General features: G+C 43.3%; 1 protein-coding gene across 2 annotated transcripts in view; it reads left to right on the top strand.

The window, feature by feature from the left end:
* LOC124622494 overlaps nucleotides 1-18,561 on the top strand; it is a 151,994-nt gene that overhangs the window by 106,372 nt on the left and 27,061 nt on the right. For both annotated transcript variants that reach the window (XR_006980636.1, XM_047148207.1), the window contains exon 8: nucleotides 62-204. Coding sequence is in view for 1 of the 2 variants with exons in the window: in XM_047148207.1 (XP_047004163.1) it covers nucleotides 62-204 (143 nt within the window). In the remaining variant the exon portion in view is untranslated. The remainder of the gene's footprint in view (nucleotides 1-61; nucleotides 205-18,561) is intronic.

Here is an 18,561-nt window from a genome sequence, read left to right as displayed (position 1 = left end):
TACTTCTCTTAACAACCAAATCTTTCTCTTTATTTATTCGGTTTTGTAATTTATTTTGTAGGGCGGATATCTCCTGAACACTTACCTGTGTCTCGTATGGTGTTCAGAAGCCTCAACCAGGAGGATTCTGGTGTTGGTAATGAAGCTTCCATCTCAAAGTCAATAGATGATGTGAGAGTGCTTCCGCTAACATCAGAAGAGGAGGTACAGTTTATCACTTACTATTAATAATAAGTATGCAGTAATTGTGTTACCTTGGCACTTGACATTTTGATTAAAGGGAAGAATAATGGATTGCGACTCACAACACTAAGCTGTTAAAAAGGTCTTCCTGAAGAGAGCCCTCTGTTTGTAATATCATAATGAGATATCTCAAAAAGAATGGCATCCTCAACACCAACTGGCAGGGTACCAAAAACATCCATCATATGAAACCCAATACATGCTTTTCTCACATAACGACATTAAAGCCATGTCCATGGCAATTGGGTGGATGCAGCATTTCCTGATTTTCGTAAAACATTTGCCTCAGTACCATACCAATTTTTATGAACAGTGCATAGGGCATCAAACAAAATTTGTCACTGGAATGAGGATTTCTTGACAGGGAGAATGAAACCCAAGTACTACTTATCTGATAAGCAGACATTTAGTATTCAGTTCCATTAAGCCCAGCAGTGGTGGAACACTACATGCATCGTAAACTGTCACAATGGTTAGAGTCCACAGGTAGAGGCACGTCAGGTAACAGTAGCTGAAAGAAAGAGACCACCATCTGGGGGACTTCCCATTACGGAAATTCCCATGACTGGCCAACAAAATCAGCAGTGCTACCATTCCAAACACCCTCGCTGGATGTAGGTGACATTATTCCTATTAAATCCCTATCTTCCATGTGCATGTCAAGTGGGGTTACTAAACAGCTTCTCACTTGAACTGGCAAAGAGGGCTAGAATCTGCCTACCCAGTATGGGGGAGCATGATGCAATGGAAGCAATTGCCAGGACCTGGGAGACATCAGTATGGGAGGCACTTAGAAGACATTCGAGACCACTGACGACAGTGGTGCCTGTTCTGGCACGTATTGCAAAGGCCCAGAGACTATTGGCAGCAAAAGCATTCTTGCAGAACGTGGCAGGTCCAATGATTCAATCGTTGGTGAAGCCAGGTTGATGTATACAGGTGTGACCCGCAGCTAGTGGTAAAAGCGGGCCAAGCGGCTATCCCCTGTGACCTGGAAGTGGGGGTAGTGAAGTCCAGATTGATCTGCACTGGATATCTGGGAACCTGACTGGATATATTGCAGAACTTGTGGAAGAACTGGATTACGCCTAAACGTCTTAGCTATGTTCTGCAAATTTATTGAAACTCATAAAGCCATTGTCCAGTTGGTTGTGTAACTGAAAACAAACAATGTCATGGCACTCATATTCATAATGCGGACTTGCCAGAAGGTGAGACAGCACCTGCTATCAAAAATCATAATTGCATAACTTTTTAAACACTACGTGGAGGCCAGTGCCATGCCAGCCTCATTTTATATCAATTACATTAGTTTTTCCTCCACGAACTTTGTTTCATAAAGCATAAATTGTGGGAAAATTACAAATATGTTGACACAAAATTGAGTGGAAATTAACATTATAAACATGGGAAATTTGATGGGAGCAACAAAGGGTGTAGTAAATGGAGGGAAAATATTAATTCCGGAAACATAAAAGCAGGGTTATAATGTATATTGACACAGTCCCAACTTCATGTTCAAGACCAATATCTTCCATAAGTTTTCACCAAGAGGCAACCAAAAATATGCCTTCGCTAGACTGATATTTGAGAATTGTTTATTTCCCAAAAATTTAGACAAGTGTTTATCTGTATAAAGGGTCATTCTGTGTCTAGTCAACACAATTTTGACCAAAAATTTACCTCTCAGATTTTGATGAAACTTTGTGTACCCAGTGTCCCCAAACAGTTATGTATGAAAACCATAAAATCTCTTTTTTTTCCGTAGTTTAATTAAAAATTTATGAAGCCTTGAATCTTAAAATTTTCGTTATAAATTTCTACACCCTGGAGTAGTAAATTGCCATTTTCTCCTGAACCAGATGAGATACAGACCTGCAAAATGTGTCATTTTAAAGCTCTTTATAGAGGCTTTCATTTGGCATGCAACATGATGGTGTTTATATTACAATCATTTAAAAAAATTATTTAAATTTGAATTTTATGAAAAAGCCATATTTTAAAAATTAAAAAAAAAAAAAAATCACAAAATTTCCTTGCACTATACTCTTACACCTCGGAAAGTTTCATTTTGGGATCATCATGGGATCAGGTCATACTACAAGAATTAAAGCTGGTGTATTAACACATGCCCGAATCACGTCAGGTGAGACGTATGACACCACATTGCAAATTGTGCCACTACATCATAAAATTTGTGGCATCCTGTGTGAACAGTAGCTCTCAGTGTCCCTGCAGAATGTTAATTTATGTGTACCTCTGTTTGCCTTTTGAACACACTGATGTATTTTTTAAATTCTACATTCTTCCTATTTGATTTTAGTAACTTTCAACACATGTTATGGAAGACCTAAAAATTGTGTTCTAGCAGCCCCCTGTGATACATACATGTGTGTGTGTGTGTGTGTGTGTGTGTGTGTGTGTGTGTGTGGGCGCGCGCGCGCACCATTCACCAAAATTTGAAAATACGATGCGCGTGCGCGCGCAGGCAGAGGTGCGCACGCACACCATTCACCAAAATTTGAAAATACGAGGTTGAACTCAGTAACAAATGGAGAAATATAGCCATATACACATTGTCTTGCGAAGGTTCTGTGCAATCCACCATCAATAGATTGGCAGTGGGGAGACTAATTCATGCTCTGGGGACAAGGAAATCAAGACCATACTTCAGAAGGCATTCGAAGAAAAGCTGAAAGACGATGTCACCTTTCGACAGTGGATTTCTGTGGATGGGTGTAAATTAAAACATTACAAAAATCAACTAAAGAGTTCATCAATTTATTTGGAAGTAAGCTATCTTGGTCCATCATGACTTTATTGCAAAACAAAGTTAGTGAACTGCTTATAGATGTTGACTCTGAAATTATTGGTATATCAGAGCACCACTTAAATAATTTAACAATTCGGGGGCTTCCTTTACCAGGATACAGATTAGCTGCCTGTTTTTCAAGGAGTTCCTTGCAGGGTGAGGGAGTGGCTATGTACATAAAAAACAGTATTCCATTTGAGTCCATAGACGTATTATGGCACTGCACTGAACAGATATTTGAATATTGTGCAGGGGCAGTTGAATTTAGTGAAACTAAACTTCTAATTGTTGTTGTTTATAGGTCCCCTAATTATGACTTCAGAGCATTTCTGCTCGAGCTAGAGAGGGGTCTAGATTCATTTTGTAGGAAGTGCCATAAATTAGTTACATGTGGTGAATTCAATATAAATTTTGTATATGATGGTGCAAGAAAAAGGATGTTGGTAGATCTCATAAATTCATATGATCTGATGCATGTTGCGTTTTTTTCTAACTAGGGTGCAGGGGAACAGTAGCACAGCCATAGACTATCCATTCTTCAGTATTAGATGGGCATTCTGTTGGCAAAAGAGTGAATGGCCTTTCAGACCATGATGCACAAATTTTAACACTAAAAGGCATTAGTACTGAAACAAATGTCGTATTGAATTACAAACTATGTAGGAAAGTTAATCCAAAAGCAGTAGAAAGTTTTTTAAACCATGTCAAGGAACAAGAGTGGCAGGATGTTTATAGTGCTGATAACATAGGTGATAAGTATAATGCTTTCCTTAACACATGTCTCATGCTCTTTGAGAGTTGCTTTCCTTTAGGACATTCTAAATGGGGTACTAGCAGTAATAGGCAGCCCAGGTGGCTGACTAGTGGGATAAGGATATCTTGCAGAACAAAGTGGGAATTACATCAAAATGTTAGAAGTAGTCACAATCATGCTACAGTAGCCCATTACAAACAGTATTGTAAGGTGCTTAAAAATGTTGTTAGGAAGGCAAAGAGTATGTGGTACGCAAATAGAATAGCTAATTCACAGGATAAAATTAAAACCATATGGTCAGTTGTGAAGGAAACGTCTAGTCAGCAGCACAAGATCAACGATATAAAGTCAGTTCTCAGTAAAAATATTTTTGTTACTGATAAATCAGATATGTGTATACAGTATTTAAGAATCATTTTCTGAGGATTGCTGGTGAATTAAATAAAAATTTAGTTTCTACAGAGAATCATATAACTTTTTTGGCAAATGCCTTTCCAAGATTGATGTCTGAAATACTCCTCTGTGATACAGACAAGAGGGAGATTGAGTCAATAATTAAATCACTGAAGACTAAGGACTCTTGTGGTTATGATGGCATGCCTGACAGAATATTAAAGTACTGTGCTGCACATGTTAGCCCTGTATTTAGCCATATTCGTAATTTTTCCTTTAGGAATGGTAAGTTTCCTGAACTATTAAAGTCCTCAGTCATAGAGCCGCTTTATAAAAAGGCATAAAGGGATAATGTAGATAGTTTTAGACCTATTTCCATGCCATCAGTGTTTGCAAAAGTTATTGAAAAGGCTGTGTATGTAAGGATAATTAATCATTTTATATCACATAATTTGCTATCAAATGTACAGTTCGGCTTTAGAAGTCGTTCAGCAACAGAAAATGCTATGTTCTCTTTTCTCTGGGAGGTATTGGATAGGTTAAACAAAAGGTTTCGAATGCTTGGCTTATTTTTTGATTTAACTTAGGCATTTGGTTGTGTTGATCACAAAATATTGCTCCAGAAGTTGTAACATTACAGAATACAGGGAGTAGCTCACAGTTGGTTCACCTCTTACTTTAGCAACAGACAGCAGAAGGTGATTATTCACAATGTTGAGAATGGCTGTGATGTGTGGTCTGAGTGAGGTACAGGCAAGTGGGGGGTGCCCCAGGGATCAGTGTTAGGGCCACTCCTGTTCCTTATTTATGTAAATGATATGCCCTCTAGTATTACGGGTAACTCTAAAATATTTCTGTTTGATGATAACACTAGCTTGGTAGTAAAGGATGTTGTGTGTAACATTGGCTCGGTTTCAAATAGTGCAGTTCATGACCTAAGTTCATGGCATGTAGAAAATAAACTAACGCTAAATTACAGTAAGACTCAGTTTTTACAGTTTCTAACACACAATTCAACAAAACCTGACATTTTAATTTCACAGAATGGACATTTGATTAGTGAAACTTACCAATTCAAATTTCTAGGTGTTCAGAGAGATAGTAAGCTGTCGTGGAAAGCCCACATTCAGGACCTTGTTCAATGACTTCTTGCAGCCATTTTTACTATTCAAACGGCATCTGATGTGAGTGATAGTTCAACATGAAAATTAGTCTACTTTGCTTATTGTCATTCGCTTATGTCATATGGTATTATATTTTGGGGTAATTCTCCCCATTCTAAAAGGATATTTTTGGCTCAGGAACAGGCAGTTCGGGCAATAAGTGGTGTAAGTTCACGAACCTCTTGTCGACCCCTGTTCACAAGTCTGGGTATTTTGACATTGGCCTCTCAATATATATATTCCTCACTGTAATTTCTTGTTAACAATATTAGCTTATTCCCAAGAAGCAGCTTTCACTCAGTTAATACTTGGCAGAAATCAAACCTGCATTTGTATCGGACTTCCTTAACTCTTGTGCAGAAAGGTGTGCAGTATACTGCTGCAACCATTTGCAATAAGCTACCACTCAAATTCAAAAATCTTAACAGTAACCCGTGCGCTTTCAAATACACTCCTGGAAATTGAAATAAGAACACCGTGAATTCATTGTCCCAGGAAGGGGAAACTTTATTGACACATTCCTGGGGTCAGATACATCACGTGATCACACTGACAGAACCACAGGCACATAGACACAGGCAACAGAGCATGCACAATGTCGGCACTAGTACAGTGTATATCCACCTTTCGCAGCAATGCAGGCTGCTATTCTCCCATGGAGACGATCGTAGAGATGCTGGATGTAGTCCTGTGGAACAGCTTGCCATGCCATTTCCACCTGGCGCCTCAGTTGGACCAGCGTTCGTGCTGGACGTGCAGACCGCGTGAGACGACGCTTCATCCAGTCCCAAACATGCTCAATGGGGGACAGATCCGGAGATCTTGCTGGCCAGGGTAGTTGACTTACACCTTCTAGAGCACATTGGGTGGCACGGGATACATGCGGACGTGCATTGTCCTGTTGGAACAGCAAGTTCCCTTGCCGGTCTAGGAATGGTAGAACGATGGGTTCGATGACGGTTTGGATGTACCGTGCACTATTCAGTGTCCCCTCGACGATCACCAGTGGTGTACGGCCAGTGTAGGAGATCGCTCCCCACACCATGATGCCGGGTGTTGGCCCTGTGTGCCTCGGTCGTATGCAGTCCTGATTGTGGCGCTCACCTGCACGGCGCCAAACACGCATACGACCATCATTGGCATCAAGGCAGAAGCGACTCTCATCGCTGAAGACGACACGTGTCCATTCGTCCCTCCATTCACGCCTGTCGCGACACCACTGGAGGCGGGCTGCACGATGTTGGGGCGTGAGCGGAAGACGGCCTAACGGTGTGCGGGACCATAGCCCAGCTTCATGGAGACGGTTGCGAATGGTCCTCGCCGATACCCCAGGAGCAACAGTGTCCCTAATTTGCTGGGAAGTGGCGGTGCGGTCCCCTACGGCACTGCGTAGGATCCTACGGTCTTGGCGTGCATCCGTGCGTCGCCGCGGTCCGGTCCCAGGTCGACGGGCACGTGCACCTTCCGCCGACCACTGGCGACAACATCGATGTACTGTGGAGACCTCACGCCCCACGTGTTGAGCAATTCGGCGGTACGTCCACCCGGCCTCCCACATGCCCACTATACGCCCTCGCTCAAAGTCCATCAACTGCACATACGGTTCACGTCCACGCTGTCGCGGCATGCTACCAGTGTTAAAGACTGCGATTGAGCTCCGTATGCCACGGCAAACTGGCTGACACTGACGGCGGCGGTGCACAAATGCTGCGCAGCTAGCGCCATTCGACGGCCAACACCGCGGTTCCTGGTGTGTCCGCTGTGCCGTGCGTGTGATCATTGCTTGTACAGCCCTCTCGCAGTGTCCGGAGCAAGTATGGTGGGTCTGACACACCGGTGTCAATGTGTTCTTTTTTCCATTTCCAGGAGTGTATTAACTGAAGAGTTTCCTCATGGGTCACTCCTATTCTGTCGAGGAATTCCTTGAAAAATTAAGCTGATTCTTGTTGTATTGTTGATTGCGTTTACTTAAACTTATGGCTTGACTATTTTCATATTCGTAAACATTTATTTTCATCTGCTTTTATGTTGTAGTTTCACGTACTGACACATTCCAAGACCTTGGAGATTTGTTCCTCATTTTGGTTCTACGGAACTTGACGTGTAAATAAATATTTTTTTTAGAAAAACTAAGTTCTTTTATGAAACACATTATAGAAAGCCTACAAGATTCGCAGTTTTCTGTGTATTGCGATTTTTCTGAGAACTACTCATTTTTGATGCAGGATGAGGTCCAGAGGTATCATTGGACAAGTCAGCAAGCCACTGTTCACACATTTGTTGTGCACTACAAAGGAGAAACAGAAACAGAGTATCTCAGTTGTGTTGTTATTTCAGACTATCTTGAACATAACGCTGTAGCTGTGTTCTGCTTCCAGAGGACTCTCATTGAATTCTTGAGAAAGCACTTTGAACCTAAGAAAATTACTAATTTTCTGATGGTGCTGCTGCTCAGTACAAAAACAAGAATTTTTTTAAAAAATCTTTGTTTTCATCAAACTGATTGTGGCGTAGAGGCTGAACGGAATTTTTCAGCAACTGCTCATGTGATCAAGTTGGTGGCACAAAAAGACATTGGCAGCATGAGAATGTTTGCAACATCCATAGGAGGCTCAAATTCTTACACTTCGGCAGCTTTATCAAATGGGCCATGGAAAACATCTCAGAAATACATTTTACATTTGTAACTTGGGACCAATACATAGAGACAGCTACATTTTTAAACAGTCGCTCAGCAAAGGTTTAACAATTTCAGTGGCTCAAATGGTTCATGCATTCACTCCTGTAGTTTCAGACAGCAAAAATCTTTGTCAAGATATTCTCATATGGCTCAAAGTTCATTACAACAGTTGATCATCAAACCCCAAGAAATACTGTCATTGACAGGTAGAAACGGGTACATAACTACAGTATATAAAAACAAGTAGTGGCTTGTATACATTTTGGGGAAATATGAAGAGCAACTAAAGGTGACACTTCTTGATCCATGTGGTTCATCTCCTTCTTTTGCATATCCCGAGAAGCCAGATGTTATGTGGATTCGTGTGGTGGATGTTCAGTGTAAGATGAACTTAGTGACTCCAACAGGCTGAATGTGCACCTTGCCTGAAAATGACATGGTCAAAAGCAACAGAGCCTTTACAGTTAATTCTAATTTATAAGAAGTTGTGATAGACACAGCTGTTCATAAATGTCAGTGTTTTTAAATTAATTTGGTGATTTTGTAATGTAGAACCTCTGTGAAAGTCGTTTTTCACACAACACATGGAAATTGAAAATTTTGCAACATGTGAACCCATGATGATCCCAAAATGAAACTTTCAGAGGTGTAAGAGTATTGTGCAAGGAAATTTTGTGATTATTATTTTTTTCAGAATTTTAAAAATACAATTTTTTTTTTAGAAAATTAAAAATTAAAGCTTATTTATTTTTAAAAAATGTAAATTTTAACGTGGTCGTATTGAATACCAAATGAAAGCGCATCTAAAGCGTTTTAAAATGACACATGAAGGTGTGTATATTGCCGGGTTCCACAGAAAATAGCAATTTACTATTCAAAGGTGTAGCAATTTTTAACAAAAATTTGAAAATTCAAGGGTTAATAAATTTTTAATTAAATCATGAAAAAATTAATGGTTTTCATAACTGTGTATGGATACTAGGTACACATAGTTTCATCAAAATTTGAGAACATCAAACTTAATCAGTGTGTTGATTTGACATGGAATGACCCTGAAGTAAGAGATAAGAAACTGTATTCACTTGAGCATTAATTGTTTGGTTAAAGTACCCCTACAACCAACTAAAGCCCCCTTCCCGCTGCCCCAAGTCTCCTGAGCACACTACCATGAAGCCTGCTGAGTGGGAAACAGAACTTGTGATTGCTGTAGTCTGTCTAGTTCAACCTTAACCTCTTACTTAATGGCCAATGGAATTGGGTGGGCTCTGCATAATCTGGGACTTACTGTAGGCTTCAAGACAATGTGGGCTTGAATGTCAACTGCTTTCCCCGAACATGGCTCAGTGGTGCAAATTGGATATGAAGTGTATCAGTGGCAGCACAGGTTACAACTGAACGGGCACCAATGAGATGGAGAGAGCACTTCATGAAGTAATGAAAATCCAAAAGTGGGATGTGTGGCAGCATTATATATATTCTCGACTGACAGATCTGCCACAACCAGAAATGGCGATGTCTGGGACAACTAGTGATAATTGACTGTCAGTTGCATATGCCCTAGAAGGGACGCCTCATGGTGGCCATACACCCACAACTTTGATTGTAATTCACTGAGTGGGGGAGTGCCCATACTAAAATTTTTATACTAATCTGTAACTCAGACTGAGACAGAGGTATTTAAAAGAAAAGTTGCTGGAATATCTTGCACTGCTGCGTATAACAAAGTTCTGCATGGTACCAGAACCTGATCCTGACCTGAAATATTTATCATCAATTTTACTGGGTTGGTGTCACTGCCTGGTGCCTGCTGTGCTACAGCAAACTTCTGTGATGTGACCTTTGTTAAACACTTACAACACTCATATCCATTATGTGGACATCTCCATTTGTGATACAAGGAAAACCAGTCTGATCAACTGAGAAGCAAAAATGTAGCACTGCAAATGGCACTAGGTACAAGCACAAGATTGACGAGAACACTGCTAAGTGGTCATCGCTGAACTTGTTTACCACTTTAGAGCTTGTTACGGAAACCCAAACAGGGTGGAGTTCCTCCACGCCCACACCAGCGTGATGGCCAACACAAAAGGTCCACTGCCATCTCTCCATATTGGTTAGTTTTCACTAAGTGAGGTCTCACAGGATGTGGGTAATGCGATGTTTACGTAAGTCTGCTTATGATTAATCATTAATACGCACTCACCTGAAGATAGATTGGGTCAGAAGTTGAACAAAGAGTATCAGTTTGAAGGGCACAGGAAAAAACAGTGCCAAGGCAAGGGCCCGGGGGAAAAAACCTCTGCAATAGCTGGGTCACATTGTAAGAGCAGTAGCCGTTTTCTTACTGCCTTAGACAGGTCATTCAGAGGTAGATTTTGTTAGTAGTGGGTAACATGCAGGCAGATACCTTTGCTATTGTGAAGCAGTGTTACTCGGCATCTGCAGTTGGATACAGGTGTTGACTTCTCAATCAGCATCAGCGTACCTGTAACAGTTGGGTTCATCATCTGTTAGTGTCCAATAGGTCATATATTGGATTATTAGTGTAGGGTAGCATTGGCGGTTTGTTTGTGTGTTAGTGTGTGAGCTTTCAGCTTCCATGGGGTACCCTGTTGGTCAGCTGTGATAGCAGTTGGCATATCCAGTCAGTATGGCTTATGTGCAGGGGCTTGCCGATGTTGTTGCTTGTTAGTCTGTCTTAGCTTGCCATAGATGTTTATGCCCTAGTTAGCAATGTCTTTGGCCACTTTTGCTTCCACTTATGGTTGAGATCATAGTTTCTCATAGTAAGGACCATTCGAGCATCTTGAGTTCCTGTTTATGGAAACCCAATGCACTGTGTTGTTATGACTTTGTGCCAGATGTGGAATGTGGAAGTCCACTGGAAAAAGTTTCTTGTGCTACATCCAAAATTTCAAATACACGTGCAAATCAACCAGGAAGGAGTTAGCCTGTCATAAAGCCTGTGTGTGGATATCCTTAATATTCTTATTTAGTGGGTAAGCGAATCACTACATCCACACGTGATTTACCACCCTCACATGTAAATCCACAGTCTAAGATGCATAACTTACAGCACGTGATTTGCGATGTTGTAAGAATTGTAGCCTTTACAGTACTACATGTATTTTGTTGGAAAAATCTGCAGATAATAAAGATAATACATCAGACAACTGTAACACCTACAGATTAGACAAGGGGCTAAATTCTGAACCAAGTAATATAACTGAGGACTCTTAGAGACCAAACAGGGCTGTTGGTGATCGGGAGGTTTAATCTCACATGCCTGAAAATGTAGTGCAAAGTGCTTTTTGTTGTGACTCGCCGATTATTCAAAGTGCCGCCGCGCAATTACACACGTCCTCTACGTGCGGCGCTGTCTGCCAGCCATGCAGCAGCTGCGCCACCTAAGCGGCCAGCCGAGCAGCGGCCGCTAGACTGAGACTCAGTGTTTAATCGAATGCTGACTTGTTCACAGGTCCACTTACTCAGTGACTTATATGTGTTGTTGTGTTGTCCGAAATATATGTGTTAAATTTGAAGATTTAAGAATTGCCGTTGACTCACAGGGTTCCATGGCTACTGTTGAGCAGCTCTTGCAAAATCTCCTTGAACAGCAAACGCTTCTAACAGCGGCGATTCGCGATTTCGTCGCGGTGTCAAATGCGAAGCGTTTCTCGTCGTTGGCTGTACCTCCTTTTCCACCTTACGACGAGACGGCGGAAGACTGGTCGGATTATGAAAAACGTCTTCGACAGCACTTCTTGGCATTTCATGTCACGGACGAACAACCATGTAAGTCTCTGTTCCTTTCCTGGATTTCACCTCAAATGTATCGGTTGTTGTCGCAATTGGCTCCTCTGAAGGATCCTGCGTCTTTGTCCTTTGCTGAAATGTGCTCCCTTCTGTCTGTCTATTTTCAAAAGCAAACGCATGTGGTAGCCTCTCGTGTTGCCTTTTATCGTTGTCAAAAACAACCAAATCAGTCCTATCGCGCTTGGGCTGCTGAACTTCACGGCCTCAGTCGAAAGTGTCAATTTGTTACTGACGTTCACAAAGAATCCTATGCCGATTCCATGGTACGGGATGCTATTATCTGGTCGGCGCTCGACAAAGAAGTTCGGCAACGTGCCCTTCAGTTGGCGAATCCGACTCTAGATGAAGTTCTCTCCATTGCGCAGTCTTTTGAAATTTCTCGCGCCGCTGGGGCGCAAATAGAAGCGTGGGGAGACGTCCGGGAAATACAACCTCTGTGCACTGTTGACATCGCGTGCAGCGTGTCCCCGCCGGCTGACGTGGCCGCAGTACGCTCCCACGCGCAGCCTCGGCCTAGCCGTAAACAACCCACTAAGAAACTGCAGCAAACTCCCTGGCAACTTCCTTCATGTCCGCGGTGTTTTACGAAACATTCACGCGAGGATTGTCCCCAACGTTGGGCTGTGTGTCACAATTGCAAAAAGAAAGGTCATGTGTCTTCTGTTTGTAAATCCGACCGCATACACAATGTTCATGAACATGACGCTGATTCTGATTCTGTGTTGTCTGTCAATTGCACTTCTTCCCTTTCAGGGAAGTTACTCCTCACTGTCTAAATCCTTGGTCGAGATGTTCGCATGCAAGTGGATACCGGTTCTGCTGCCACTATAATTAATTCTCAGACGTATATTCAGCTGGGTTCTCCACTCCTGTCCCCTGTCACTCGGCAATTACGGACGTACAATAAACAGAAGATTTCTCTCTTGGGACAGTTTAATGCTGAGGTATCTTACAAATCCGTCGTTGGCACTGTTCCCATATTTGTGGTTGACCAGAGCAACGCAGAAAATCTTTTTGGTTTCGATGCCTTTCGCGTTTTTGGGTTCTCCATAGATGACTCTGTCAATGTTGTCTGTGACGCTATTCCTTATGCTCAACTGGATTCCTTGTCGACGACATTTTCGTCCCTTTTTTCTCCTGGGTTAGGCCGTGCAAACGACTTTGAAGCTCATATCACGCTCAAACCTACTGCTCGGCCTAAGTTTTTTCGAGCTCGGCCCATTCCTGTGGCCCTTCGTGATCGGGTAAAACGGGAGTTGGATCGTCTCACTGCTTCAGGGGTCTTGCTTCCTGTCACTTCCTGTGAGTGGTCCTCTCCTGTCGTTGTAGTTTCTAAGCCCAATGGTGATATTCGTCTCTGTGGCGATTTCAAAGCCACTGTAAATGCTCAATGCCTCATCGACACTTACCCTATGCCCCGTCCTGAAGAACTGTTCACTAAACTCGCTGGAGGACAGTATTTTTCTAAAATTGACCTGTCGGAAGCTTATCATCAACTTCCTCTCGACGCTGCTTCCCGGCAGTTTCTGGTCCTTAACACGCCTTTCGTCCTCTATCAATACCGACACTTGCCATTCGGGGTTGCTAGTGCCCCTGCTCTTTTTCAGCAATTCTTGGAACAATTATTGCTCCCTGTCCCGGGGTGTATCAATTACATGGACGACATAGTTGTCACTGGCTCCACCACTGAAGAACATCTTCAAAATCTCCACACACTTTTTAATGTCTTACAGACTGCCGGTCTTAAGTGTAATCTTCAGAAATCACAATTTTTTCAGGCATCTATCACGTACTTGGGGTTTCAACTCTCTCGGGATGGTATTCGTCCGCTTCAACACACTGTTGCTGCGATCGATGCCCTTCCTCGCCCTACATGTGTTAAGGAACTGCAGGCCTTCTCGGGGAAAATAGCATACTATCACAAGTTTTTACCATCTGCGGCGTCGGTGGCTCAGCCGTTGCATCGCCTGTTGCATAAAAACGTGCCTTTTCACTGGTCCGCGTCATGTGACGCGGCTTTCCGGAAATTAAAGACTATGCTGAAACAGGCCCCGTGCCTGGCTACTTATCGACCTGGCCAACATCTTGTTCTTGCCACAGACGCCTCTCAATATGGGGTCGGTGCAGTCCTTGCGCACCGTTTTTCTGACGGTTCGGAACAACCCATCGCTTATGCCTCCTAAACGCTCACGGATGCCCAACAAAAGTATTCTCAAATTGAGAAAGAAGCTTTGGCCATCATTTATGCTCTTCATAAGTTTGGTGTTTTTCTCTATGGCTCAAAATTTCATCTTGTTACGGATCACAAACCACTTGTTTCCTTGTTTCATCCATCAACGTCACTTCCCGACAAGGCTGCCCACCGCCTCCAGCGTTGGGCTCTTTACTTGTCCCGTTTCAATTATGAGATTCATTTCCGGCCAACGGCTCAACATGCGAATGCTGATGCTTTGTCTTGCCTTCCCATGGGTCCTGATCAGGCATTCGATCGGGACGAACTTTTGTGTTTCCATCTGGATGTTGCCGAGCAGCGGGTTGTGGACGGGTTCCCCATCACTGGGGACAGGCTGGCGGCTGCTACGGGTTCTGACCCTACCCTCTCCCTAGTTTTACGCTGTATTCAGAAGGGTTGGCCAGATCGCCCGTCCGCTAAGACTTCTGATCCGTTGCGGAACTACTACACTTTGCGCTACCGCCTCACGGCTAGGGATGGTGTTATCCTCCTCTCCACTGACAATGCTTCGCCGCATGTTGTGGTACCTGCGTCTTTGCATGCTTCGGTCTTGCGCCTCCTTCACCAGGGGCACTGGGGTGTGTCTCGCACAAAATCTCTGGCGCGACGTCATGTGTACTGGCCTGGCATCGACTCTGAAATCGCACACATGGTCGCTGCCTGCGGCCCTTGTGCGTCACAGGCCGCTGCCCCGGAGTCATCTTTGTCACCGTGGCCTTCGCCTGAGAAGCCCTGGGAGCGCATTCATGCTGACTTTGCGGGACCCTTTTTAGGTACTTATTGGCTCCTCGTAATTGACGCCTACTCTAACTTTCCTTTCATTGTCCGTTGCACGTCACCTACCACCGTGGCAACCACCAGTGCTCTCGCCCGCATTTTTTCTTTGGAAGGCCTCCCCTCTACTCTTGTTACTGATAATGGTCCGCAATTTGCCTCTTCCGACTTTGCGGATTTTTGTGCTCGTCACGGCGTTAGGCATGTCACGGCCCCGCCGTTCCATCCACAATCCAACGGTGAGGCTGAACGACTGGTCCGCACATTTAAGGCTCAGATGCGGAAACTTCTGACTTCTTCTGCTGCTGATGATGCGCTTCTCCAGTTCCTGGCGTCTTACCGTTTCACCCCCATGGGCGATCACAGCCCGGCTGAGCTCTTACATGGCCGACAGCCCCGCACGCTACTTCATCTTCTGCAGCCCCCCACCTCACGGCCGCGGGTGCCTTCACTTGGCCGGTTCACCGCCGACGACCTCGTCTGGGTACGGGGATATGGCAGGCGGCCAAAATGGAGTCCGGGCCGCATCTTATGACACTGTGGAAGACGCCTGTATGAAATCCAGACGGACACGGGTGTTGCAGTGCGTCATTCGGACCAGCTTCGGCCTCGGGTGCCAGCAACGCCTGTTCCGAATGCCGCCACACCACCTTTGGCTCTACCTGATGCTCGGGATCTTGGCATCTCTCAATACTCACAACGCAGCCCTCTCACCGTCATCGCGATGCCAGCACCAGAACGGACGCCACCAGGAGACGTGCCCATGCAGGAACCGGAGGACCATCCTCTGTCAGAGTACATCTACTCGCCTCCTCCTCCAACGGACGCCGACACATTGCCCATGTCTCCTGTCATATCAACTGGACTTGCCGCAACGGGCAGATTGGTGCATGGGGCCCCAGCAGATTCGACCCCTACGTCTCCCGTCATCTCGACCCGTTATCATCGGGGACACTTCCGTCCGTACGGGAAGCCTCCTCCTCGAGACTTTACGGCGAGTCAAACAACGCCTATGGACGTTAGCCATCTCCAGGACACCTCCATCAAGACCAGTGCAACCATTTCAAAGGGGGGAAAAGTGTTGTGACTCGCTGATTATTCAAAGTGCCGCCGCGCAATTACGCACGTCCTCTGCGTGCGGCGCTGTCTGCCAGCCATGCAGCAGCTGCGCCACCTAAGCGGCCAGCCCAGCAGCGGCCGCTAGACTGAGACTCAGTGTTTAATCGAATGCCGACTTGTTCACAGGTCCACTTACTCAGTGACTTATATGTGTTGTTGTGTTGTCTGAAATATATGTGTTAAATTTGAAGATTTAGCACTTTTGATAAACTTCCCATTCTTCTTGAGCCTCATTAAATGGCTGAAATACTGGACTGGCTGGCAGTGGCTGTGACTGTTGCAGAGGTGAACTAGTTAGGTACGTGATCAAGTTGTGATGACAGTTTACATATTTCTGCCAAAGATCGAGAAATCGGACATCCTTAGTAGTGTTTGGTTACCCAAAACTGTGACCATTTCATTGCCAATGTTATAATTGTCACTTAGGATCAACGATGTTTACAGAATACAGTTAACTTCTGTAACAATAAATAAAAATTGCCTATTCGTACATAAACCAAACAGTAATAGTTCTCAGTGGTATGTTCATCTGAGCCACAATATAAATTAATGTGACATAGTTCTTGATTAAGTTGAATAAAGTCCATTCCCCTACTTACCTGGTAAGCATGCATTTAGTAATCAATGTTCCATTAAGACTAGCAGTGATGTAAATCACAAGTTCATAATTCATAGCACTTGGTAGGACATGTTCTGAGGCATCAAGGGATCACCAATTTAGTATTGGAGGGCAGCGTGGAGGGTAAAAATCGTAGAGGGAGACCAAGAGATGAATACACTAAACAGATTCAGAAGGATGTAGGTTGCAGTAGGTACTGGGTGTTGAAGAAGCTTGCACAGGATAGAGTAGCATGGAGAGCTGCATCAAACCAGTCTCAGGACTGAAGACCACAACAACAACAACATGCACACAAAATCGTCATCATAACAGTGATGGCTTGAATATTTAAGATAATGATACTGATAGCCGTAATACAAAATAAAATTGTTCTGCAATATCAACTGCATTATCTAAAGTATACAGGTAATGAGAACATAATTGCTTTGTGGTTTGAAGAAAGTCAGGTGGATTTGGTTAACTTAACCTGCCAATGTGTGGTTGTGTGTCTTAGTTGGTAAGTGTCAGACTACAAGTCCAGAGGTCCAAGGTTCAATCCTCAATCAGTCTGAGGATTTTTCACTTATCACTTGTTTCACTTTTGGCACTGATTTGCTTATGTAAAAAATGCCAAGTTGTGCTGTGGTTCAAAGCCCATGTTAAACTATAGACACTCCTATAACTGGCTATTGTCATTTCAGGAATACTATCTCCACCAGTATCATGCTTATTAAAACACTGCCAGGTTCAAACCAGCCTTCATATTGAAGAGAGCTTTGTCGTATTCTCCTGTTGGGTTTTATGAACAGTTTAGACGTGTGTGTGTGTGTGTGTGTGTGTGTGTGTGTGTGTGTGTAACTATAGTTATATAATACTTAGAAGTTTCAAATTTTGGTTGACTAGATATTTCAGATATCTGAATTTTGTCTTGTTGAAATAAGACTTAACCAAACCAAAAATTGTTCACTTACTTAATTGTCTCTTTACAGTCACATAGTAATGGGACTCTGTCTAAATACAATGGACAAAAGATTTTCATCTGCCATCCTGTCAACATTATTAATTATTGTTCAATGTATGTTCTGATTACAGCCAATAAAGATGGCACAATGCTATTTCCAATCTTCAAGTGAATATTACAAGTTAGAGAAGCTAACTTATCATGTTCACTTGAAAGATAGAGAAGCTATCACATGTCCATGAGTGTCAAGCGAACTCAACAGATTCACAGAAGTGTACAGTACTTTGGGCTGCAACATAATACTCATTATTTCATCTTTAACCTGTTCTGCCTTGTTTGATATATTACTGCATGTCAGTTTCACAATTGTGGCTAATTCAAATTGTGTCAAAAAATTGGACATAGTGTTCAAATTATCGTGAAAAATTCTTCTGCTGGTTCTTAAAAACAGACAGTGTCAGATGAATTCCTGCAGAATGTTTTAGACTCTGTGTTTGACAATGGCACTGAGCATAGGTCGGAACTTTCACCATATGGCCAAGGTAATAAAAATCTGAAGACACTCTCACTTGTAGAGTAAAACTACCAACAAAGCAAATTATACACAAGCTTTGGCAGTTTGTATATACATTAATTTCTAACAGTCGTTGCAAGTTTAGACGGATGCACTTTGGATTATGAACAATTCTTACGTAATTACCTTAGGGGTTTAACATCCAGTTCCTGAAAGTTCCTGGCAGATTAAAACTGTGTGCTGGACCGAGACTCGAACTCGGGACCTTTGCCTTTCGCGGGCAAATGCTCTACCAACTAAGCTACCCAAGCACATCTCACGCCCCGTCCTCATAGCTTTAATTCCGCCAGTACCTTGTCTCCTACCTTCCATATCAGTGCACAGTCTGCCGCAGAGTGAAAATTTCATTCTATCCAGTTCCTGGTTTCTCCAGTATACTGCTTACATTTGAATTCAATGTTATTTTATCCCAAACACCTAGAGACAAAAATTTTTGCCATA

The sequence above is a fragment of the Schistocerca americana genome, chromosome 7, assembly GCF_021461395.2.
Source record: "Schistocerca americana isolate TAMUIC-IGC-003095 chromosome 7, iqSchAmer2.1, whole genome shotgun sequence".
Classification (NCBI taxonomy): domain Eukaryota; kingdom Metazoa; phylum Arthropoda; class Insecta; order Orthoptera; family Acrididae; genus Schistocerca; species Schistocerca americana.
Note: the sequence above shows the minus strand (reverse complement) of the source record. Positions and strands in the feature narration are given on the sequence as shown.